A 25,292-nucleotide genomic window follows, 5' to 3' on the forward strand; every position below is an offset into this window, starting at 1 on the left:
GTGCAATGTAATCTGTGCTAAATTAATAAAAGAAAACTTGATTCCACAATCACCTTGGTAAAGAGAGGTTCTAAGCCATTTGGAGCAGTGATTGGGCGAAATCTTCTCCTTCTGCATGTTTCAGGTCTATTTCCCCTTGTGATTGTTCCACTGTGGGGAGGAGGTGGAGGCGGAATAGGCAGCATGTAATTGTTAATGTTCGGAAATTGATATCGATTCATTCCCTGTGAATTGTCCATGGAGTTCCTGAACTTCATCACTGCTTTCTTGCCCTGTAATCACATTTCATGACATCAGAACCAGTGAAATAGAAGTGGTGACCCAATGTAACCCAAAATTAAAGAGAAGATTGCATGATTGGCATTGCATGCAAACACAACTGATATCAATAGGGAAACTCAAAGCACTCCAGTCTGCTGAAAAATGGCATTTTGCAGTATCCACAGCAAATTAAATTTTCATGAATTTCTAACTTTACTTAAGTATATTTTTAAACCAAAGAGACAGTGATGGCACTTTTATAGTACTTTTGACATTTTTTTCTCAACAACCCATTAAAGCTATGGGGACTCAGCATAATTAAACAATTTAAAATCAAGAAGTTTGAAGTGTTGTCCTTTGCAGTAGGGTTAGATAGTCCACTTAACAATGGGGTGTGAGTACTTTTTTCACATTGATTTCACCCATCCAGGTATTGTAATGGTCCTTGATAATATAACATCAAGGAACCAAACCCAGATGGTGACCCAAAGACTTTATATAGCTTATTTTCTCCTAGAAATTCAACTTCTGGAAATATATTTTACCCAGATAATTACACAAGCACACGGATGTAAATGTGTATAAGGATACATACATACATAGACACACACACACGTATAACAAATTTAGTTGAACCATCAGGTCCATCAATAGGAGAATATTTAACTACATTTTGCTTTATTCTTATAATAGATTCTCATCAGGCTTTAAAAAGAATAATGTGACCTAAAAAGGTCCATGCGGTGTGATCACATGTTTATTTTAAATAATTTATATGTGGATTTTGACAAAATCAAGGATGACTGGAAGACTTTGAAGATGAGGTTGCCTTTGGGGATTTGGATTATCAGGGGGATGTCATTTTCCATTTCATATATCTCTGTATTATTTGAAAATTTAATCAATGTGCATTACCTTAATGATTAAAAAGCACCAAAGGTGTAACCAATAATTATATTACATTTTTCAGGCATATTTGAGTCTCTGAATTTTCATAAATTGGTAATTTTTATGTATCTTGGATAGTTTTTCAAAGTTTAAGGAATCTTTAATCAGTTTTATCCATTTTATACAAATTTATTTGGTATGATTTTAAATTAATTTTCACCCAACTTATTCTTTATTTTGAGATGTTTAAACTTTGAGAAAACTCATTTTTAAGAAAGAGAAGTCATTCTCCAAACATTTCTCATTGCTAAATAAGTAAAGTCAGGTTAAATAAACGCATGTATAGTCCATATTTTGATTGAAAACAACATTTATGTGAACAGAAAGGGATTTAAGCAGATATTCACTAAGGAGTTTAGAATCGTTAGAATAGTTGAAATTGCAAGTGTTATGTTTTCTTTTCGCTTTTCTTACATTTCCCAATTTTTCTGTGATGTGTGCTTTGATATTGTAACAAGAAGTATAAATTAAAGAAGTAAAAATCATAATAATAATAAAATCAATGAATCCAGAAATTTTGGGGCCTGGGGATTTTTGTTTTTTAAATTTCTAAGGAGTTATCAGTCAATTGCATCACTTATTTGGGAATGGTTTAGTAAATTTTTAAGAAACATGCTGCTCCTTACTTTGCTTTTTTAGCCCAAAGTATCTTGGACATCCTTCCATGCCAGTATAAATAATTCTACCTTATTTTTTTTAACATACTTTAATATGCTATAACATTTTTAAATAATACTCTATTTAAATCCTTAGGTGTCTTTCAATTGTTCACTATAGCAAATATTATATTGTTAAATATTCTTAAATCTATGTCTTTCCACATTTGTGTGTATTCCCAGGATAAATTCCTATATGCTAAAATGTTTGAGCATGTTCATTTAAAATGTTGATAGATATTCCAATATTGCCTTCACAAATAGTTCTACCAATTTCTACTCCTATCTATAGTGTACAAGAAACTCTCATTCTAAGGATAATCATTTTCAATCAAGTCATTATTTTTACTCGGTTGCATCTCAACCAGTCTGTTTTTTGACCACATTGCTTTTGCCTAAATCAAAGATCCTCATTCGTGATGCTTAGAAAGTTCAACCTGGTTATATCTGTTGCACTTTCAAACAATTCCCACATGCATATCTTTTATTCTTTAAGAAAACAATAAGAATTTAGTGGGTGTTCACTACATACTCAGCAATCATGCAGACTAGTATTCTTTAGGAATTTCTTGTCTGATTTTATTTTAAATCATTTCATCATCAACGACATTGAAAAAACTGCACGTCTTTTCTAGCAGTATATTTTGCCTATGTACAATACAGTATAAGCTCCAATAAGTTAGATACATTTGTCTGACTTGATAATTGATGTATCACCAATGCCTAGAGCAGTACCTAATCCATAGTAAGTGCCCAATAAATAGTTACTGAATGGGAAAACTATGTTTCGCTAGTTTAAATTAACACAGAATTGATCCCAATCTTGTCAGCCCATGTAAACTTCCATTAAGTGCCTATCCCTCAGTCACTCACACCCCAAAACTGGAAAACAGGAAAATAAAAGGCCCTGTGCAGATTTAATTAACAAATCCACCCAGTGTCTCAGAGCAGATTTGGAAAATCACCTGAAAGATAAAAACTCCCTCCATAGCCAGCAGAATTTGAATATTACCTGATTGATAGTATTCACATATCTAACAGGAAAATGTGTCTATCAAAGTAGAGTTAATACTTATAGGAGCTTAGAAAAGAATATAATCACCTTGGCAAATGTGGAAAGTGCCCATCTGAGTACTATCTAGGGGAGAGGAAATCCCACCCATTGGACTTTGAATATTTCCGGTCCTAACGGCAAAGTTATCCCTGGAGGATAGAGGGGGTTTTAGCCAAAGACCTTGGAGTTTTCTGGTACCTTTGGCAAGCCCATTCCTAGGATGAGATAGATGCATCAAGCCATCTTAGCCTGATGCCATTAACATTCCATTTCACCCTATCCCCTCATTCTGATTCCATGCTCACCAGGCAACCTTCTCATTGTGAACTGGCTTCTCATGTAGGTCTGTCTCCAGGGGAAAATGCACAGCTTCTACAAGCTTTGATTACTTAATATCTGGTGAATTAATGGCGCCTGATTATGATTTGGTTCCCAATTTTGGTCTACTAAAGGGAGAAAAATGAGCTTGTTATGAGTTATTTTAGTTAGCCTGAGACAATCTCTCGGGACCTGACCATTCCTGGGTACGAGCTGGAACAGGAAATCTCTGGGCCCTCAAAAAAGAGACCAGATCCTAGAAGTTGTCAACCTAATTGACTTTTGACCTAACAAGTTCCTGCTTAGCTCTAAGCAGTCTTCCCTAGACAAAGTGCCACTACTTTTGGCTTAATTTCTCCTGCTTTCTGAGAAGCTACTAAATATGATTTGTGAAAATTGCTTCACAAGCTGAAAAGCATATCAAATGGACTAAAATATTGGTTACCACTTTTAGAGTTACATTTATACTTTTACTGTGAAACACAATCATTTATTTGTCTGAATAATTAATTTCTTAGTGTCAAGATTATCTGTCAGTCTTAGATAAAAATATCTTAATTTCATATGTCTTACATTTCCTAATAAGGAATGGAATTAAATTCACCCATTTGAACACAATGACAATTACACTCATGACACAGCTTCTTTCTTAAGCTGGCAAATGTTTCTTCTTCATGTTAGAAATACAAACAATACCGTCCCTAATTACTAAATGTCCTAATTATTCCTCCCTGGTTAAGCAACTCATATTTTATGGTTACCATACCTCCTTCCTGTACTCTAATAAAATAAGTAAAAATTATCTGAGACACAACCTTGAAAAGGAAGCAGCTTCAAGCTCCTGTGTGTGATTAATTCAGCATTTTTTAAAGATGGACATTCTTTTCCTTCTATATCTATCCTTCTGCAGAGTCAAACTTGCAGCAATTTCATACACTGATGGTAAAGTCAGTCGGCATGCAAATGCAAACCTATTCTTGGAAAGTTTCATTTTCTAGTTTTCACGCATTTAAAATTTGGATCAACACTGGGTCTATTCTGATAGAAGTCATATCTGGCTCTAAAAAGTCCTCTATTTTTCATACAACCCTTCAAATTAATGAGAGATCACCTTATATTATTACAAATTTATGCCTTATTCTTTTTGCCCAATAATACAGAAATTATAGGCTTTCCAGTTAGAGTAAGGTATAAGTAAACAGAAATACACGGAAAAAACAGTAAATTTCAATATAAATTTCGCAGAGTAGATTAATTGAATCTGGCACCTTAAAAACTGTGGTAATCTAATACAGTGATCAAGAATAAAAAAGATATTTCTTAAAGAAATAACATTTACCCCAATGGGAAACGGAGCTTCATTTTCCAGCAATGAGGCTTTTGATCTGGACCCCGAAGTCATCTTTGGAACAGTTCCTATTGCAGGATTACTGGGAAGAGGCTGTAATCGAATTGGAGGCTGCATATTTCCTGGGGCAGTGTATGGTCGAGGGGCTGTCTAGACAATTAGGGAAAAAAAATTCCATTTAAATTAGTATCTTGACAGGTTTCCAGAACCAATTAATAACCCAACAAATTGCCTAGAGTAATTAATGGTGCCTTTTTACTGAACAGATTAAACTTTAATTATGTCCCTCCATTATCCATACCCTTATGACCCAAAGTATTTGTTAAAACATATGGTGTGGAAGTCCTCTACATAACTAAATGCTACAATTATAGAGTATTCTAGACAAAGGAGATGTTCTCTGTTAGTTTCCTGTATTTTATTCATACTGTAAACTTGCTGACAACACCCAATTTATGCTGTGCGTAGAATAGCTTTGCTCTATTTAATGTTAAGTTGAATAATGTTCCTATTTTAGAGATCTAAAGGGATATGATTAGAATGGACTCATTTCTGTTTAAATGTCTTCAACATAAATTCTCCTGTGAGTCTTTTAAGTCTTAAGACTGGTGCTGAAATAAAAGCAGACAATGTGATTCAAAACAGGAAAGGCGGATGTTCAACTGTGATGCATTACCATTTATTCTACTTCTTCCTTGAAATATTAGGAAAACAAAAATGAAAAATAGTTAACTGGCAACATTAGATAACACTGTGTAAAAATGGAGACCTTTTCCAGGCTGGATATCTTCCATTTGCCCCTCTTCTCTGCCCTGCTCTGGCCGGTGGGAGTCATTTCTTTATGGACTACACCAGCTAACCTCAGGATGCCAGTTGGATTTGGCCGATGAAAGGCACTGGTAGATCAAAAGACAGAAGGGAACGAGATTGCAGTCTTAATTCTCCTGGACCCTTTCCACCAAGGTCGTGATGGGCCAGCTGAGTCCCTCCACCAAAGTCCACAGTTTCTATCAGGAAGTCCTCTCCTACTTTACAAGTCCTGCCTGCCAGTTCTGGTATCCAATCCCTCCCTTTCTCCCTTAGGCCAATGTGGTGTTGTTTCCCATTTTGCTGACCCCAGCATGCTTAACATCCTTAGCTGGTTTCCTTTAACCCTGCCTGCATCTTTGTAAATAGTTTCTTTATTAAACCCTTCCTAATTATCCTATTTGTGTGAGCCATCTGTTTCCTGCTGAGACCCTGACTGATGCATTTTCTAATCAAGACTGTACTGCAGAGAATACCAAAAGTGCCAGTATGAAGCATTAGAAGTGCCTGTTGGGGCACTGACAGAACATTGTAACTTTAGTATAAAGATCAGAAATGTTTCAAAAGTGGGAAAAACAAGGCTTTTGGCCCAGTTGTTTGATTACAATAAGAGAGTAGAAAATCTGTTAAGAATAATACATGAGTATTTGGGTAAGAGGTTGTGAAAAGGATGGTATATAAATGACTCATGAATAAGGTACAATACATTGACTCTAAAGAATCATGAACAACAAATATCCAACTCTGGAAAAGTGTTGTGTAAATACAGAAAAAAAATGATGACGGGGTAGGTCCTACTACAAAAATTCGGCCTCAGCGCCATCTTGAAAAGCATGTCATATGTTGCTAAATCTCTGATTTTGTTAAGTCAACATTTATTGGATTCCAACTATAGGCACTATGTGGAGATGAAAAAGTAATTTTTAACATGTAATGGTGACATAAGACAATTAGTGCCAAATGAACCACGCACGTACTGCCAAAGAGACAATAACAACAAGATACCTGAGAATTAAAACATCTTAGAACTTAAAGTTATTTGGAGCAAGCCAATGAGACGAGTAAAAATTAAAGTTTCACAGAAGCAATTATATTTTATCCAAATGGATGAGCAAAAGAAGAAAATGGATGAGCAGAGACGAGGAATGGGAAATTTGAATACCTGGGTAAGAAGAGAACAGTTGTGAGTCAGACATGGGAAGGGTAGCAAACATAAATATTCCCCAACATCTCTTTTCATTTCTTCACCAGTAACAGAATTCTTATCAAGGAGAATGGTTCTCACAAATAAGGACTATATTTCCCAGGATCTCTTGCAAATCTGTATAATGTATGCCTCAGCTTTGGCCAATAAGACGTGAGCAGAAATGATACATGAAACTTCCAGATCATGCCCTTGGAAGAAGTGTGCTGTCACTTTCACTTTACCTTCTCCCCTCTGGCTGAAATAGCCACATGATGAAACACCATCTTGGCTTATGTGGATGAAGACAACAAACTAAGTTTGGCAGAAAAATGACACAGTAGGAGTCTGAGCTTTTGATGACTTAATATAGTAGAGATGGCACATCAGCTGAGAGTCGCATATGCCTGTTGGGGTGGGGAGGGCATCCTTGTTTTTAAGTCATTGTTACTTTGGGTCTCTGCACACAAACCTATGTCATGACTAATACAGGAAGCCAAGTGGATGGACTGGAGCAGCCTTTGATTTAAAGAAACAGGACATAACACTATATGAGCCAAAAGGTGAACTGTCTTTAAACCCACAAAGAGAAATCAAACTAAAGGTTTCTGAACAAGGGAATTAGATCATCCAAAAGAATTCTTTTGAACTCTGTAAAACAAATATATCTAAGACTCTTTCCTGTCAAATAATCCACTGGAACACAAAAACACTGAAAATCTAATGTAGGAATTCAAGAAAGCAGGCTACTGCAAACTAGAACATGATCTGTTGTCTGCTAAACGCGAAATTTTCCTTTTTCACATTTGCATACAGATATCACTCAGTTAGATGAATAAGGCAGTCAAATGTTTAACTGATTACATTTATCTGTAAAAATAAATCTGCATCATTCAACTACCAGCTGTGAGCTACAAACTATCGTAGTTCACATGAGAGGCCACCTTAAATTTGCTGTATTTTAAATCGTTTGTAATATATTTTCTTGGAATAAATATGACACTGTAGCTTAACGTTTCCAAAACTGCACATGAATGTGAACTGAAATGGACTACCTGGTGATTACTCAGCTTAGCTGAGCATTTCTAATTCTCAGTAGAAGATCTCTGGGGCTGAATTTTCCAAGCATGTACAGATTTAGTTGAATGATTTTCCAGTTTTAATAGGAACAGTGCAGCTAAAGCCTATATGCTATTTTGAAAGTTTAGGTGCAATTAGTGACCAAGTGCAATAACCATTCACTGGATGCTCTCCTTATTCATTCAAGAAAGTTAAACAAGAAAAATCAACAGCAACATCCCAAAATGATTGTTATCTTCATCTCAACAGCACTTGGAGGACAGGAGTCAAATTTAAAGGATACGTATCCAGATTGGGAAAACAAAGAGGAGAACATGTATTTCTGTAAACTGGGAACTATGATTCCAGAATCACAACAGGTATCCCTTACGGAGCAGAAGCACCATAGCCGGGGACCGAGCGAAGAATTGCGGCTCACCAGAGAGAAAGGTTTCTGAAGTGCTGGTGTCAGTGTTCCTGTAATTTTTAAATTACCTTCTCACTCCTGCCACATTAAGATCTCCTGGATGTATCATAAACTACTTATTGAGGGTGTTCAGCTGGAAAATTGAAAAGAAAGCCTTTCAAGGGTTTTTCCTCTCCTAAACAGGTGGGAAGATAGAAAATAGCACCTGATTGTTTCTCTTGTTTCACCAGGCCGAGCTTTTGAGACTCTAGTGAATTCGCCATCAAATAAAAGAATTATTTGTGTACGTATCCATTTAAATGAAGCCTGGAAATATGGTAACAACAAAGGGAAGACAGTTGCTCTTCCTAACTTGAGCTGTTCCTCGGGAAATGTCAAAACATATTTACCTTTTGAAAAATGTCAAAGCTTAACACTACATATATGTGATAAACCTACTTCATCAATCTGTGAAAGCACTGCAATTTTTCTATAAATATTGTAGAATCCAAAAAAATGTTCATGCTAACAAGGAAACATATTAGGCTACACAAAGCAAGAATAAAGACGTGATCAAGCAGGTCATTTACAACATAAACCATCAACCTCCAGGAAATATTTTGCAAATCTTTTCCTGTATCTGTATTGTTTCAAGCTACCTTACCTTATTTCAAGCAAATACCACCTCTAGGTTATAAATGAATGAAATTGGAATGAAATATCAGTGTATAATTTCTTTAAATAGAATTTCTGTACATTTAATTGTTTTTATCTTAGAGTATGTGCACATACTTTTCATAAAAGAAGCACAAATATAAGTATCTGGCCAAAATGCTATACAGTACCACTGACTTTGTGCATAAACAAGGTGAGAGTAGAGGGAACAGCAAGAACAAAATCCAGAGATCAGGAAATACAGAACGTGTATGGAACAACTAGTGGTACATTTTTGCTGCATTGCACAGTACAAAAGGGTAATCATGTCAATAGCTAAATCGAGGTCATATGGTTTAGGGTCTTAAATGTCAGGTGAAAAAGTCTAGGCTTTTCTATAGGTGACACAGAGGCTGTGAAGGCATTCGGGCATGTAAGTGTCATAAGTAATCTGCACTTCAAGAAAACAAATCTAGCAGTAACAAGCAAAATGGATTTGACAGATCTTGACAGAGGTGACATTGATTAGAGGTGGGGCATTCTGTAAAGAGAGAGTTGAACAGATGCAAGACTATGTTTTTACTCAGCAGCATTTGCAGGATTGTACAGACATATACCCAGAGAGCATTCTTTCTAGGAATGATAAGAAATTATAAATTAATTAGTTGGGATAGTGTATGACAGAGTGTTTAATGCGACTCACCAGTGCTGTTAGACTGGAATGTCCTTCATCAACCAGAACACTATGGCCACGGTTGGTCTTTGGGCCAACTGGTGGGTGGGGAGATAGGATTGGCATGTTATTTTCTATAGACCATCTTGTGGGCTCTCCCTAGAATAAGAAAGTGATTTAACAAATTAATGCATCATTAGTAATCTAGGTTATGTTATTGTCTGCCAAGTAAGAGATACCATATGACTAAAAAGTCCTTTCTCATTACTTTCAAGAATGTTCCTTGTGAGACCTATCGTGAGAGTCAGAAAAAGTTTTCACAGCTGTCCTTGGGAGTTGGGTGTGGTAGTGAAAGGTGGGAAACTGAGTCTACTTTACTCAAAGAAATAGCTGTGGAAGCAGAGTATCCTCAATGCTGTGATAATATTTATTCATCTGCCTTAAGTAGATCACCACAAGAAGCACAGTGCTCCTCGTTACACTGATGAGTAGGGACTACCAGAAAATATTACTTTCCTACCTTTAAAAATAATTAAAGAATGCCTTCAGCAAAAGGGTTGCTTATTACAAAAAAGAGACTTAAACATAGGTATCTCCTCAAGCGCAGCTATAAAGTGAAAATTGTTACAGATAAAAATCACACAGGAGGAACTGGAGTGTCTCTGATGAACTTCGCTCGTGCTATAACATGTACTTCATTAGCAGGTCTGGCAATCTGCTTCAGGCAGTGCCAGTCACTCTTTATTTCCAGTAACCATTTTAGTCCATCAACATTACAGAATCTATACCTCAGTCCTTGATGTAGGACAATATTGGCAACGTTGCATTAACCACAAATCTCTACACACCAACTTTTCTGATCTTGAAAAACTGACCTATCTTCTAGTATTTAACAACAGTTTTGTAACACGATTATCTTTTGGCCATGATAAAATAGACAGATTTGAGTCTGTCAAGTGAGAGGGAAAAATTACTGTCTTAGATGGCAAGTTATTCTACAGAAGCTTTACAAATATTGATCAGTTTGTGAAATGAGTCTTGAGCCCCACATCTGTAATACGACACAGAAAATGAAGAACAACGTGTAAATCTGAATGGCCCAAGAAATTGAGTAAAACTGCCAGCCTAAGGAGAAACCTTTCAAACATGCCTAACTGAGTCTCTCATCTCTTGACTCAAATTTATACATTTTCGTAACTTCACTTTGAAGTAGGAATATCAAATACAAAAACAGAAAACAAGTAAGGATTTTCAAATACCTTATAGAAAATGTCTAAATCTTATGCTTTTGTTTGCTAAGGTAGATCTTTCCTACCATATATTTTCAAGGCTCACATTCACAGGAAAATGTGCCATTGGATAATTCTTAGAATGCCCTGGTTTCCATCACATTGGGAACATCACTATCTATTTTTACCTTCCTAAGACAAAAAAGCAAAAAATCCTTTGGCCTCTATCACATATCAGTTAAGAAAATACAAGAGCAAAACTTAAAACCTGAATGTTTTCAAGTTTTTCTTTGAAAGGTTTGTGCCTTATAAAACTTACTTTGCACAGGCAGCTCCTACTTTGTTATGATCTTCTGTAACAACGGTGGCCAAAATTTAGGCTTGATGGAACTGTCATTTGACCTCAGCTATGAGTTACCCAAATGTAAGTGCCCCAAGGAACTTCAATAATAGCATTATTGGCTTTCAAAATCACAAAATAATATTGTCAAATAAAAGACAGTTATGTAGGTCCTTACCTTAAATCTCTGAATTCGCTCCTTCCTAGCTAAGGTCTCCAGTTTCTTTCTTATTTCAAGCTGATGGTAACGCTAAGCATACATGAAAGGACAGAGAAGAGAATCATATAAATTATAGCAAAGAATTTTTTAGAGGAAAATAACCCTAGCAACCAACTGTATTCTCAATTACCCCTCTTGTCATTGAGATGGAGGAGAATCATCTGCATAAGTGTGCAAGCAGGAATATAAATTGGTACAACTCTTTGGAAAGCCAATTCTTAACGTAGATTAGGCTGTTGAAAGTGTCTCTACCCTTTTACCAGTAAATTTCACTTCCAAACCTAGGGGAGAATCTGAATAATTTTTTTTAAATGTGTTATGAACAAAGATGCTGTCTGAAAGTTTTTTTTATGTTTTTCCTTCAAAGCAAAAATTCAGAAGCAACACAAGCCTTAAAGTGAATGGTTAAGTTTTTGGCACATCCATATAATGGAATAGAATATAATCATTAAAATAAGATTCATAAAGATTCTGTATAAAAAAATGGAAAATGCACGTAATGCAGAAAAAAAGTAGGACACAGAATTGCCCAGAAATACAAGTTAACTGATCAGGCTCATAATGTGTGCCTGTCCCTGTGCTAGGAAGGTGCATTGTCCCTTCTTGAACAACTCTAACTGTGAAGCAGTCTCACTTGACAAATGAAGAAACTGAGGCAGAGGATCATGAGCTTGCCGCGGGTCACACATCTCGTAGGCAGTGGAACGGTAATTTGAACCTTGGTCTGTCTGACGCTAACTTCTCGTTTTTTGGTTCTTATTTTTTTCACAAAACCATGCCCCTCTCACAACATAGAGCTTTTATTAATGTTTACATATGAGTAGAGACCGAAAGGAAATGTGAGCCTGTCAATAGCAGTTATCTCTGAGAGGAGGGATCATACATGGTTATTTTCCTTTTTTATGCTTTCTTGTTTTTAAGCTTTCTTTTCCAAATTTTCTGTAATATATTAATTATACAGTTTAAAAGTAAACCCCATGTGAAAATAATCTGCTTACAATTTGATCTGAAATCATTTAGACACTTTGAGAGTGTTTTACTTGTTGGCCCTTTTAAAAAGTGTTGTGTCTCTGTTCTTGATCCTTTCCCGTTGCCTTTGGGACCCTGCAGACTCATTCATTCCCTGCTTAAGCGTCATCAATCCTCTTCTTGACAAGTCCCTTGCTTCTCTCCCTTTTCCTGTTCTCTCACCCATTCATTACTAAATTCACTATCAACCATTTTCCATCTTCCATGTACCTCCAGCTCACAGCAGTCATCCACTCCCACCCCCCACCCTTCACCGTCACTGAAACAACTTTTACCACGGCCACCGATGTCTTTGTCCTCGGGGTCAAACCTAATTTCTTTTTTTTCTCAGTGCTCATCTTATTTAACCATTCTACAGCTTATGAGAGCATCCTGGCTTCCAGGACACCACTCTATCAGACACATTTTTCCACCATTTAAAGGTTCTTTTCCAGCCCATGTTGTTCCTGATCTCCTGCAATGCACCACCCACTAAGCTAGAAATCTGAGAGTTGCTCTGGGCTCCATCTCTTCACCCCTCTTTGTTCAGGCAATGTCTGTCTTTCTCCCTCTTCCATGGCTCTGTGGACAGCTGCATCTCCCCAGCGCTTCCACTACCGCTGTCAGCCCACACCCCTTGGCACCATCTTCCTAATTGACCTCCCACCTCTCATCTTCTCCAGCTCATTAATCCATCTTCCACATTTTTAGCAACATCATCTTTCTAAGACAGCTCTGCTCATTTATTTCACTCCCCTGCTGAAAAACGTTTTATCACCTCATCTCCTAAACTCCAAACCTAGCTGGGAAGTGAAGGCCCTCAGAAACTGGGCCCCAACTTATTGGGGAGTGTCACTTCCTGCCAGTCTTTCAATCAACCCACTGTGCAGTCGGGCCTCAGTGAGCTTTCCTGTCCATTTACAATGTCCTTTCACACCTCTGTAACTTCACACCTGCTGTCTTCACTCTCTGGAATGCCTTTCTCATGTGTTCATGTACTCTTGCACAGTCCTCAAGGTCCAGTTCAAATAGAGGACTTCCGTTTAGCTTCCCCTGACTCTCACAGAGGCAAGCCATCATTCCTTTCTTTTCTGACCTCCGTCTGTTTGTTCCTCTCTTCTAGCGCTTGATCATTTTCTACAGTATTTTTTTAATTACATCTTGCAGCTACATCACATAACCTCATACTGATACATGGTAAGCCTGCAATTAATGTTTGTTGCATGAATGAACACATGAATATTAATACAACAACATTAGTAAACAGCATCAGCATAAACTAAATGTGAGACAAATGTGACAATTTAGAAATATTCTATTTGTTAATTATATTAACATACATTATATATTATAATTATATACTATATAAAAGTATATTATACATACATATTAATATTTATCTAAGATATTTATTCCAAACTTTAAGAATACACAAATACTCTTAAATAATAGCATATTTAGCAGTTATGATGTGTCGGTTACATGAAATTTTAGAAAACCAAACTTCAAGGAACTTGGTGCCTATTGATTAAGTTAGAAACTAGATATAGATTAATTTCACACTGTACTTTTTTTTTAACATCAGTTGTAAATTTCAACTAATACTTATAAGCAAGTGAATTTGGGGACCATGAACAATGATTCTATGTAATTCATGCACATGATCTAAAGCACAAAATGAATTCCTAAATTAACAGATCATATACATCGTAAGTGAATATAACACTTACTCATTATAACGGTAGCATAATAATAAATGTTTTCAGTGGCACTACACTTACCATTGGTTTATCAATGATTCTACAGTTGTTCATAAATGTTTACTGCACCCACAGGTCAATGGTTTTATGAGCCAAGTGTCCTGATTTACCGCTGCATGGTCAAGCCAAGAAGTGACATCCTTTTTCACACAAATTAAAACGGTGTTGATGCTTGAAACTACAAGTTCCATGGAGTAAGGCTAAAATAATTCTTCAAGTGAGCTAGATATCCTACTAAAAATGCCATGTCAGATTTAAAAAAAGTGTTGGTGCTTGGGTTGTGAATCTGTGCTGACCAATGCGGCCTAAAGTAGGAGGAATAGCAGATGTTTCAATGCCTATTCCTTGAAATTTAGCATACGGCCAAGCTTCAGAGCCTTAAAAGAATAACAAATCTGAAATAATTCATGGCAGTGGAATTACTGATATTTAAACAGATGTCACATTTTTTTTTTAGCAAATGGAAATTGAGGTGCAGATGGTGAGGGATGGTATGTTTTAGAGTAGCCATTATGGATTAAAAATCTGCATTTGTTAAATTAAATATCACAAAATATATAACGATGTCCACATTTGTCCCTAAATGAAATGGAGAAAAGCTGACTTCAGTCTCAGCTCCTTGCCACCTGGAGGGATAAAGGGTATTTCTCAGGTCACCTTGTTCCATTCCTTTTTCATGAAATACAGGAAGAATTCCCCTGCTTCTGGGTACAGAAGTATTATTAATTATCATATTAAAAAATATAAGTTATAAAGAAAATAATAAATACTTGTACCTCCATATCAAGAACCTTATGGAAAATAGCCTGGGCTAAGCATTCCCGGATATATTTTTGGTGATCCCTCTTCATGATATTTAGTTTGTATTCTTTTTCAGAAAGAATTCTTCCACTTCTTGTGATCTGTCATGAATAAATAGAACATACATAGAAATACAAAGCAGAAAATGTGGTGTTAGTTACCAAAAAGGGAGAGAGAGAGAGAGACAGACAGACACACACAGAGAGTGGCAGTGTCTTCTAAGCCTAAAGGAGGATTGTACTATGGTTGATAAACTTTCACTTTTAATGAATATTTCATAAGGGAAAAGAAGAGAAAGGCAGGCTCATATACCCATCATTGTGAAAATACACACAGGTGCTGCACTTGACGTTGAAAACAAGGTTCTCATTAGAGTAACAATTTTCCCTTGATGGAACCCAGGTGTGGTTTTCACTTCTCTTTTTGAACACATTCGGGAAGAAGGGGTGGGGCGATACCTTGAAACAATGAAAAGAAGCAGTGCTCACAGGTCTGATGATCTCACAGGAAATACTTTGAAGAGCAAAACATGTAAGCTACAGAGGCGCTCATCAGTTTATTCTAAAAATAATTGGTTTAATTACTTTGTTTTCACACTGCATTTTCTTCTTTCACTCTCCAGCCCAGAATGTAATTTAATTTGTTGTGATTCAGATTTTTTCAGATTATGCAGTACTGCAGATATAAAGTGTTCCAGATTGGTTTCAATGGGCATTAATGCCAGTCTCAGGAGCGGTAGGTTCTGGTTTTTATTTATTTGTTTTTATTTTCTTTTAATCCTCTCTATGGGCATATTTGTTGTATTTTTCTACATCTTCTGTAAGCAGAGGGTGTTATTCTTCCCGGATTGTTCATCTTCTTCCTTTCCACTTACTTAAGCCCTGCTCTTCTTTTCAGGTCTAATCCAAGACCACGTATTTCTTAATTTTGATAACTTTGGTCTTTTAACACTGTTGTTGAGATCAGCTAGAGATGGGCTACCAGCGATTAGTTATTGATAATCTTTTTTGATGAATACATTTTACAATGGAAGAAAGGGTTGTGGTTACAGAAAGTGTGCTTGGAATTATGAATAACTCAATTACAGTCCTTGAAGTGTGTTGTCCATCGGCTATCATGTCATGTGTGTCCACCGGGGAAAGTGTTGAGAGCGTCCTGCGCTGCTGCTCCCTCTGCAGTTAACCTGAGTCATTGTTATCTCTCCCCTGGGAGTTGTCTGAGCTCCTCAACTAGACTGGACATTGGCACAGGGCAGAAGTTCATAAACTTGAGCCTGCATCAGAATCACCTGCAAGGCAAGTTGAAAAACAGATTGATAGGCCTCACCCCACAGTTTCTGACTCAATATGTCTGGGGTGGGGCTCTAAAATTTGCATTTTCTAACAAGTTCCCAGGTGATGCTGAACACGGCTGATTCAGGGACTTTATGTGAATGACTGCGCTAGAGTCAACTAGGGCTGTATCTTCCTTATTTGAGGTGCCATGCACATAACCAATGTTCAGTAAGTGCTTGTTAATGATGTTGATGAGTAAATAAAAAAGTCCTTTCCATTTACACTTGAAGCTCACGGATTGTTATCCAAAGAAGCAATGTCAATAGTAACCACAACAATTACAACAACCGTTTATTATACATCTTTAATTGCCACAACAATCCTGAGGGCTGGGTATCATTATCTTCATTTTAGAATTGAGGAAGTTGAAGCTGAGAAAGTTAAGTGATTTGCTCAAGATTCTGTCTTGTAAACGGCAGAGCCAGGTTTCAGTCAGGTCTGTCTGATAACAAAGCCCCAGGGGACAAAAAGCAAGCTCTCTAAGATCTACCCAACCAGAGCGCCAAGCGGGTAAAACAACAATTAGAAACGCAACGCATGTCCTTTCAACACCATGGCAACAATAGTTAAGGAAAGCCACTGTGTTTTAAGAAGGTAAACAGCTAAAATCACTCATCACACTTTCTATAACCACACCTATTTCTTTCAATGCAAAACTACAGCATTTTTAAAAGGTTTCACATTAAACACATTTAGAGGAATGGAAATTTTGTGCTAATGATAGTTTGGGAGCTAACAAAAAAACACTAATGTATCAATAAACCATCCCAGGAAATGAAACAGCTTTAAAAAATTCAAGGAGAAATTTTGAACTGTCCATGTTTTCCACATCATAGTCTGTGATTATTAAAAACACTATTTTTTTCCTGAAGACAGTAAAGTCTTCTCTATCCTTAATCCCTAACAGTTCCCGGCTCAAACAATGTGTTCGATAAATATGTGTTGAATAAATGAATAAATAAACAAACAAGTGAAATATGCTGTTGGAAACCCACAGAGTTTTTCCTCAATAATTTACAAGTTGTGTTAGCGGTTATTGTGACCTCTCTTCCTATCTTTTGGAACACAGCCTAAAAAAAGATAAATCAGAGCTTTTTCTAAAATGAGGAGGAAGGAAAGGATGTCACTGATTAGGCAAAGAGGAAACCAGAAAAGGGAGGGAATTATTGGACTTCATGGAACAAGAGGGCAGGTAGAAGAAAGTGAACCAAATCTTACCAGCCCTGATCTTAAGAGATGCCGCCTTATCCTTGTATTGTTAAAATATCCAGCCAGGTGTTTATCGGTAAGACTATTATATGCTGCAAGTAATCTGAAACAGAAAAATGAAACCATAAGGTTTTATGAAGTGTTACTTGATAACCAAGGCAATCCTTGACTTTCTCATCCCCAAACAGTGCATAATCATTCATTGATCCAGCCAGCCAAACATTCACGAATGTGCTTAATAAACAGCTATCGAGCACCTACTGTTTTCTAGGTTTTATAAGAAGTAGGAGACAGTCCTGATATTGTTTATCCCCCAGACAAATATGGAAATCAGACATGAATAATTAAGTTGGGTGTAAAAATCCAATAATAGAAATATGCAAAAAGTTATGGGGACACAGAGGAGGAGACTACCAGCTCCAGCTGTCAGGAGAGTCTTCACGGAGGAAACCTGATGGAAAAGTTGGGGCTCCTTCAGAGGACTCTTCAGCCTCCCATTACACACCCTGAATTCTAGTTACTCAAACTGACTTGCACACCCTCCACGTATTCTTTCCTTCTTCAGGACACAATGCACAGTTCCTGTCCTGTGAAGGCCTTTCCTTCACCTGTTAGCTAGTGGATGACACCCATGATGCACAAGCATCTCTTCTCCCAGGCAACATTCCCAGATACAAATTAGGGGGGCTGTGTCACCTTCCAGTCCACTCCCTTAAGACCCTGAGTCACATTACATATCCCGCAATATGTTATTATTTATTTCTTAGTCTCCTCTGCTAGATTTGAAGGCCAGGATGGTGCATTATTCTTGGTATCTCTAGCAATGTTATTGATTGTGTTCCTAAATAATGACGTGTTCAGTAAATGAAGACAGTTTTGTTTGGAACTCATTCTCACCGGTATAAATTTCTAACTAAATTTAAGCTCAGCAGTTTAGAAGTCTCCACCTTCTCATATACATTCAGACAATTTCATTAATTCCACATCCAGAACCAAAAGAAAAAACATATTCATAGATTAGTTTTGATTTTTAGTCTTTCATTTTAAGAGTTAAAAGAGGGCAAATTGGTTCCTTGATTACATGCTATACCTTGGTAGCTGGTCAGCTAAGTCTATAAATCAAAGTTTGAAGCTATTTTTTCTAAGTGTTAACCTATCCTTTACTAATTATTATTACCTTACAAAAACACATGTACATGTCCGTATACATGTCCGCATATTTGTGCATCCATATGTATATATATACATAAATGTGAGTGTGCGTATGTAGAGAGACAGACACAGAAACAGAGAGACAGAGGCAGAGAAAGAGAACATACAAGCCTAAACATAGCCCTAACATAAAGCTGCCTTACAAAAAAAAATGCACACCCTATTACCTGCAACAAAGATTTACAATCTGTACATTTCACGAGCAGCTCATCCTTAATTTATCCCAAGACTAGAGCAAGGACTCATATTACAGAATCCAGTAAGTGTCATTAGCAACGATTTTATTTAGCTGTTTGCACTGCCTTAATTACATGGAGATGGTATCGGCGACTTTTTCCTGTCTCTCTTCTCCTTAATGCCCATCTCAGGAAAGTTCCATGCTGTCAAATGGTAAAGAAAGTTTAATTTCATCCACAAAGGAGACTGAAAAGCAGTTACAAAGCCTGGAAGCCAAGGTGCCACATGAAGGCTGCAGACATATGAGCAACTGCGGAAACCATCATTTCACTGGGTTTATGTAAAGAGACAAGCGGAGGGCTTCAGTAATGCACATACAAAACCAGCCCCAGAAAATGCTTTGAAACCATCTTTTAAATGAACTGTCTTGGTGTCCTATAGTTCCTCAAAGGTTTCCTGTCTCCGAAAGGTCAACATTGCATCCCTTACCCTTTCTGAATCTCAGAATCTTTCTTCAGCAACTCATTTCGGAAAGGAGCAGGTGCCTCTCAGTCTTAACAATCATGATTCCAGTCCACAGACGCCTAAGATAAATCATTGGACTGATAGCATATATATCTTTTGTCTGTTTTTCAGGCTCAAGTTTTTTAAAAAATCAATAGTTTTGGAATAGCTGTGAGTGCTAAAACCCTGATTAAATGAAGTAGAGTAGGGTCAAAAAGGAGCGTAACTTGGACTTCAACTTCCCTATTGACTAATGAAAGATTCCCTCTTTTAATTCAGAATTTGTAGCTTTTTAAATATTTGGGTCCTAATAATAATGCTTAGCCAGCTTTGGCACTTCATTTAATTCTTCTCTCTCAGGCTCCTATTAAACGAGAATGTGCACATGATGCCCCTCCAGTCTTACTGAAAGGTCGAGGAGATCCAGCTGAGCTGAAACCTTTGCGCACATCAGTTTTCTCACCTTTTTCTGTCCAGGAAAGATTGAGCCTCCCTCGTTGGGATGCCATTTGTAAAGCAACTCCTTCCATAACTATCGTCATACAACTGGCTGTGGCAAGACAGCCGAATGATAACTAGCTGACTCCACCCAGGCTCAGTTATTTCTTTTTCAGACAATGCCTGAATTTTTTTAAGTAAAACTTTAGATTAATGAATTGTTTGACAGTAAGACATTGTACTAGAGTAAATTATATACAGATTTAGTAAAACAGAGGTCATGAACTGAATGTTTGTTTCCGCCCGAAATTCAAATGTTGAAATGCTAACCCCCAATATGATAGTATAGGAGGTGGGGCCTTTGGGGGTGATTAGGTCATGAGAGTGGAGCCCTCATGAAGGAGATTACTGCCCTTATAAAAGACACCCCAGAGAACTCCCTCATCCCTTCCACCATGTGAGGACACAGCAAGAAAATGGCCACCTTTGAGCCAGGCAGCGGCTCTCACCAGACACTGATTTTGCTGACCCTTGACCTTGGACTTCCCAGCCTCCAGAATTGAAAGAAATAAATTTCTGTTGTTTAAGCACTCAGTCGATGGTATCCTGTTATAGCAGCCCAACAGACTAAGACAGCAGTCAATGCAAACATTTCTACTGTATACATACAAATGCCACTTCATTCTGATCATCAAGCCCCCTTCACAGGGGGATGGTAGTAATCCATATGGTCTGTCTGATCCTTTCCACTCCACTCCTCTTCATGTGTGCTGGGTATGGGCTTGTAGCCGCCCTTTGCATTTACTCAAGTACAAGAGCTTTCCCGATCAGCCGCAAACTTAGATTAGTAAAGCTTTTCTGATGTTTCTGCTTCGGTCTTCTCCATTCCATTCACTGCCACTGTTTCCCCCATACACATACTTTTCTTTTCTTTCTTGTGCTCAGCACAGGCCTGGACCAGATGTGGTCACCTCCCCTGGGCCTGCTGATTGTGTTGTTGATTGTGTCCCACCTTGAGCACTCCACTCCCTTTGTAAGTCACTCTCTGCATCTGTTGGCAGAGCTGGACTTCCTGGTCACATACCTCAGTCCCATGATCCTCCCCTGCTCCCGTCCATAGGATCAACCACTGCATTGGTCACGGGAACCACCAGACCACTGTGACTATATCACTCAAAGGCCATGCTATTCACACCAAGTCCCACAACTACCTGCCCAGACTGGCCTAACTTGCTAGCTTCTTTATCCCAAGGACAAGACCACCTACCCACTTCCTGGTCACTAGGTGAAGAACAACTCACCTTCTGGCTCAATGTACCAGGGAAAACAGTCCCCCAGAAAACAAAGCAACCCTGTCTCTAGGATGGGTCCTGTTTCCCCCACTCCAATGCACACATCCCCGTGGTGCTGAGGATTAGACAGAGGCTGCTGAATCACTGGGAGTGCTGCCTTCCTAGCTACAGTCTTTCAACACTAAGCCGCAAACCCCTGCCTCCCAGCACGTGGAACATAAAAATAGGGCTCTGAAGTAACAAAGTCAGTGATTCCTAGCAATTCCTCCATCTGCCCCCAAAAAGAGAGAGTCTATCCCATAAAAACTGCCACTAAAAGGAGAGGCACTATAATATTGTTAATCACAGACATGTATTAAGTACTGACTATTTTCAGGGCATTCTGTAAGGCACTGGGGACACAGAGATGGCACAGACACTGCATCACAGAGCTCCCAGTCTAATGGGGAGGTATATGTACACACACATAGAGGGTGCGTGCGTGTGTGCGCGCGCACTTCATTTCTTCCAGTCTCATAGGCTAATTCATTCACAAACACTTCCTGAGTGTCTGAGGGTCCCCATGTCAGACACTGTGCCCTCCTGGGGAAGGAGTGTAACATCCCTGTTCCATTCTGCAGATTACAAAGCACTTCCACACACATAGTCTCAGTGATTTCTTTGAGGATCCTGGAATGTGAGCTAAGTATTATAGCTCTTCCATCTTCCTAAAATGGAAAAGCTCCAAAACAAGATTATTGCTTAGTGTGAGTCAGTCCTAGGGAAACCTGACTAAAATAACACTTCTTCATGGATCACACTAATAGAGGAATTTCTTCCGGCCTGCAGCCCTCTTGAATCCCAACCTCCTCTCCCAGTACTGCCTGTCTCCACACTGTCTCCCCTTCAGAGGGAGATGGACGTTGTGGTTAAGATTCCAGCTCTAGTCCAATCCTGGCTCCACCATTACTGGCTCCATAAACTGGGAGTGAGTGACTTAACCTCCCTACTCCTCAATTGTTCTAACTTCCACAAAACACTGGAACGTGAACTCAATTCAGCCAAGTTCTTTGCCATTTTATAACAAGGATCACCTTTCCTCCTGTTTCCAATAACATGTTCCTCATTTCTGTCTGGGACCTCATCAAAATGGCCTTTACCATCCACATTTCTACTAACATTTTGTACGTGATTATTATTTATGTATTCTCTAAGAAGATGGGAGCTTTCTCTCTAGCTCTTTTCTTTCTGAACCCTCACCAGAATCACCTTTAAAAGTCCCTTCACAAGAAAAGATTTGTAAACCATATATCTGATAAGGTATTAATATCTAAAATATATAAGGAACTGATATAACTCAACAGCAAAAAAACCCCACAAATAATCTGATTTAAAAATAGGCAGAGGACCTGAATAGAAATTTCTCCAAAGAAGACATACAAATGGCCAAGAAGTATATGAAAAGATGCTCAACACCACTAATCATCAGGGAAATGCAAATCAAAACCACAATGAGCTATCACACCTGTTAGGATGGCTATTATCAAAAAGACAAGAAATAAGTGTTGGTGAGGACATGGAGAAAAGGGAACCTTTGTGCACTGTTGGTGGGAATGGAAACTGGTGCAACTACTATGGAAAACAGTATGAAAGTTTCTCAAAAAATTAAAATAGAACTCCCATATGATCCGGCAATCCCACTTCTGGGCATATATCCAAAAGAAATGAAATCAGGATCTCAAAGAGATGTCTGCACCCCCAAGTTCAATGCAGTATTATTCACAATAGCCAAGACACAGAAACAACCTAAGTGTTCATCAATGGATGAATGGATTTAAAAAATGTAGTATATACATATACAATGGAATGTTATTCAGCCATACAAAAGGGAAATCATGCCATTGGCATTAACATGGATGTATCTCAAGGGCATATATTAAGTGAAATAATTCAGATAGAGAAAGACAAATACTGTATGATCACACTTATATGTAGAATCTAAAAGAGCCAAACTCATAGAAATAGAGAGTAGAATAGTGGTTGCCAGAGTGTAGGGGGGATGGAGAGATGTTGGTCAAAGGGTACAAATTTCCAGTTATGAGAAGAATAAGTTTTCGGGACCTAATGTACAGTATGTTGATTATAGTTAACAATATTGTACTATATACTTGAGAGTTCTAAGAGAGTAGATTTTAATATTCTCACCACAGCAAAAAAAAGGTAATTATTTGAGGTGATGAACGCATTAACTAATCTTATCGTGGTAATCATTTTGCAATACATACGTGGATCAAATCATCACATTGCCCACCTTAAACTTACAAAATCTTATATGTCAGTTATATCTCAGGAAAGATGGAGAAAAAGTTATTGCACCTCACAACTTTTCCAGTCTCTACCCATTGCCAGTTTCAAAGGTGCTGGCACATTTGTAGGTATTTGTTATAGCAGCATTCCACTCCTTGGCACCGATTTCTGTCTTAGTCTGTTCAGGATCTGTAACAGAATAGACTGGGTGACTCAAAAAACAAACATTTAGTTCTCACAGTTCTGGAGGCTGGAAGTCCAAAATCAAGCAGCATGGTCAGGTTCTTGGTGAGGGCCCTATTCCTGGTTTATAGACAGCCATTTTCTCATTGTGTTCTCACGTGCCAGAGAGCAGGCAGAGAGGCAAGCTCTCTAGAGTGTCTCTTCTTATAAGGGCACTAATCCCATCATGGGCTCCACCCTAATGACCGACTTCCCAAAAGCCCCATCTCCAAATGCCATCACATTGGGGATTGTGATTTCAACTCGTGAATTTGAGGGGGACATAAACATGTAGCCCATAACAGAAGGCACAATTGTCCCCATTTTGTGGATGAGGAAAACAAGCTTTAGTTTAAGTCGATTGCCAAAGACCATATAACCTAAAGCTTTTTCCTGATAATATTCCCCAAATCACAGTGAAACACTACTCACAAGGGCTAGCTAAGGTGGGGACCAGAATGCCAAGCATATTCATGGAAAAATAAAAATCATGAAATATCGACAGAGAGATGTAATTCCACCAATTCCCTGGTGTAGAGATAGGAAAACTTTAAAAGAAAATTCTTATAGACAAAAATTAGTGAATACATAACTTTCATTCATAATTAGCTATATCATTACTATGAAAACAACATACTGAAATCTTTAAATCATCTTATTTTCTTTTTTTTTCTGTTTTTTTTTTAATTTTTATTTTTTTCGGATGTACATCATATTTCAAATTCTGGATACATTACATCATGTTCACCACCCAAACACTAATTATAGTCCATCCCCTCACATGTGAGCCTAATCACCCCTTTTGCCCTCCCCCCCCTTCCCAAAGGTAACCACCAGTCCAATCCCCAATGCTATGTGTTTTGTGTTTTTTTTCTTGTCGTTTTTATCTTCTACTTATGAGTGAGATCATATGGTATTTGACTTTCTCCCTCTGACTTATTTCAGTCAGCATAATGCCCTCAAGGTCCATCTATGTTGTCACAAATGGCCGGATTTCGTCATTTCTTATGGCTGAGTAGTAGTCTATAGTGTATAAATACCACATCTTCTTTATCCATTCGTCCCTTGATGGGCACCTAGGTTGCTTCCATGTCTTGGCTATTGTGTATAATGCCGCAATGAACATAGGGGTGCAAGTATCTTTATGCCTTTGTGTTTTCAAGTTCTTTGGATAAATACCCAGCAGTGGAATAGCTAGATCGTATGGTAGATCTATCCTTAATTTTCTGAGGATACTCCATACTGCTTTCCATAGTGGCTGCACCAGTTTGCACTGCCACCAGCAGTGAACAAGGGTTCCCTTCTCTCCACACCCTCTCCAACATTTGTCATTTCCTGTCTTGTTAATTATAGCCATTCTGACCGGAGTGAGGTGATACCTCATTGTAGTCTTGATTTGCATTTCCCTGATAGCTAATGATGTTGAGCATCTTTTCATATGCCTGTTGGCCATCCGTATATCTTCTTTGGAGAAATCTCTGTTCAGACCTTTTGCCCATTTTCTAATTGGATTGTTGGGTTTTTTTGTTGTTGAGCTGTATGAGTTCTTTGTATATTTTGGATATTAACCCCTTATCTGATATATGGTTTGCAAATATCTTCTCCCAATTGTTAGGTTGTCTTTTCGTTTTGTTGATGGTTTCCTTTGCTGTGCAGAACTTTTTAGTTTGATGTAGTCCCATTTGTTCATTTTTTCTTTTGTTTCCCTTGCCCAGTCAGACATGGGACTTGAAAATATGCTGCTCAGACCAATGTCATAGAGCGTACTGCCTATGTTTTCTTCTAGAAGTCTCATAGTTTCGGGTCTTACATTCAAGTCTTTAATCCAACAACATTTTTCACAGAAGTAGAACAAAGAATCCTAAAATTTATACGGAACAACAAAAGACCCCG

At 37.9% G+C, this 25,292-nt stretch overlaps 1 protein-coding gene across 2 annotated transcripts in view; it reads right to left on the reverse strand.

Moving 5' to 3' along the window:
- ERICH3 (glutamate rich 3) overlaps window positions 1-25,292 on the reverse strand; it is a 103,165-nt gene that overhangs the window by 57,005 nt on the left and 20,868 nt on the right. The window contains exons 2-7 of one of the 2 annotated variants that reach the window (XM_070486603.1): window positions 17,278-17,371; window positions 14,701-14,826; window positions 11,115-11,186; window positions 9,398-9,526; window positions 4,577-4,735; window positions 54-272 (exon numbers count right to left, since the gene is read on the reverse strand). In XM_070486603.1, the coding sequence (XP_070342704.1) occupies window positions 54-272; window positions 4,577-4,735; window positions 9,398-9,526; window positions 11,115-11,186; window positions 14,701-14,826; window positions 17,278-17,371 (799 nt within the window). Of the gene's footprint in view, window positions 1-53; window positions 273-4,576; window positions 4,736-9,397; window positions 9,527-11,114; window positions 11,187-14,700; window positions 14,827-15,059; window positions 15,179-17,277; window positions 17,372-25,292 lie in introns of those variants that run through there. The other variant, XM_070486604.1, reaches the window with a different exon arrangement.

The sequence above is a fragment of the Equus asinus genome, chromosome 16, assembly GCF_041296235.1.
Source record: "Equus asinus isolate D_3611 breed Donkey chromosome 16, EquAss-T2T_v2, whole genome shotgun sequence".
NCBI lineage: Eukaryota > Metazoa > Chordata > Mammalia > Perissodactyla > Equidae > Equus > Equus asinus.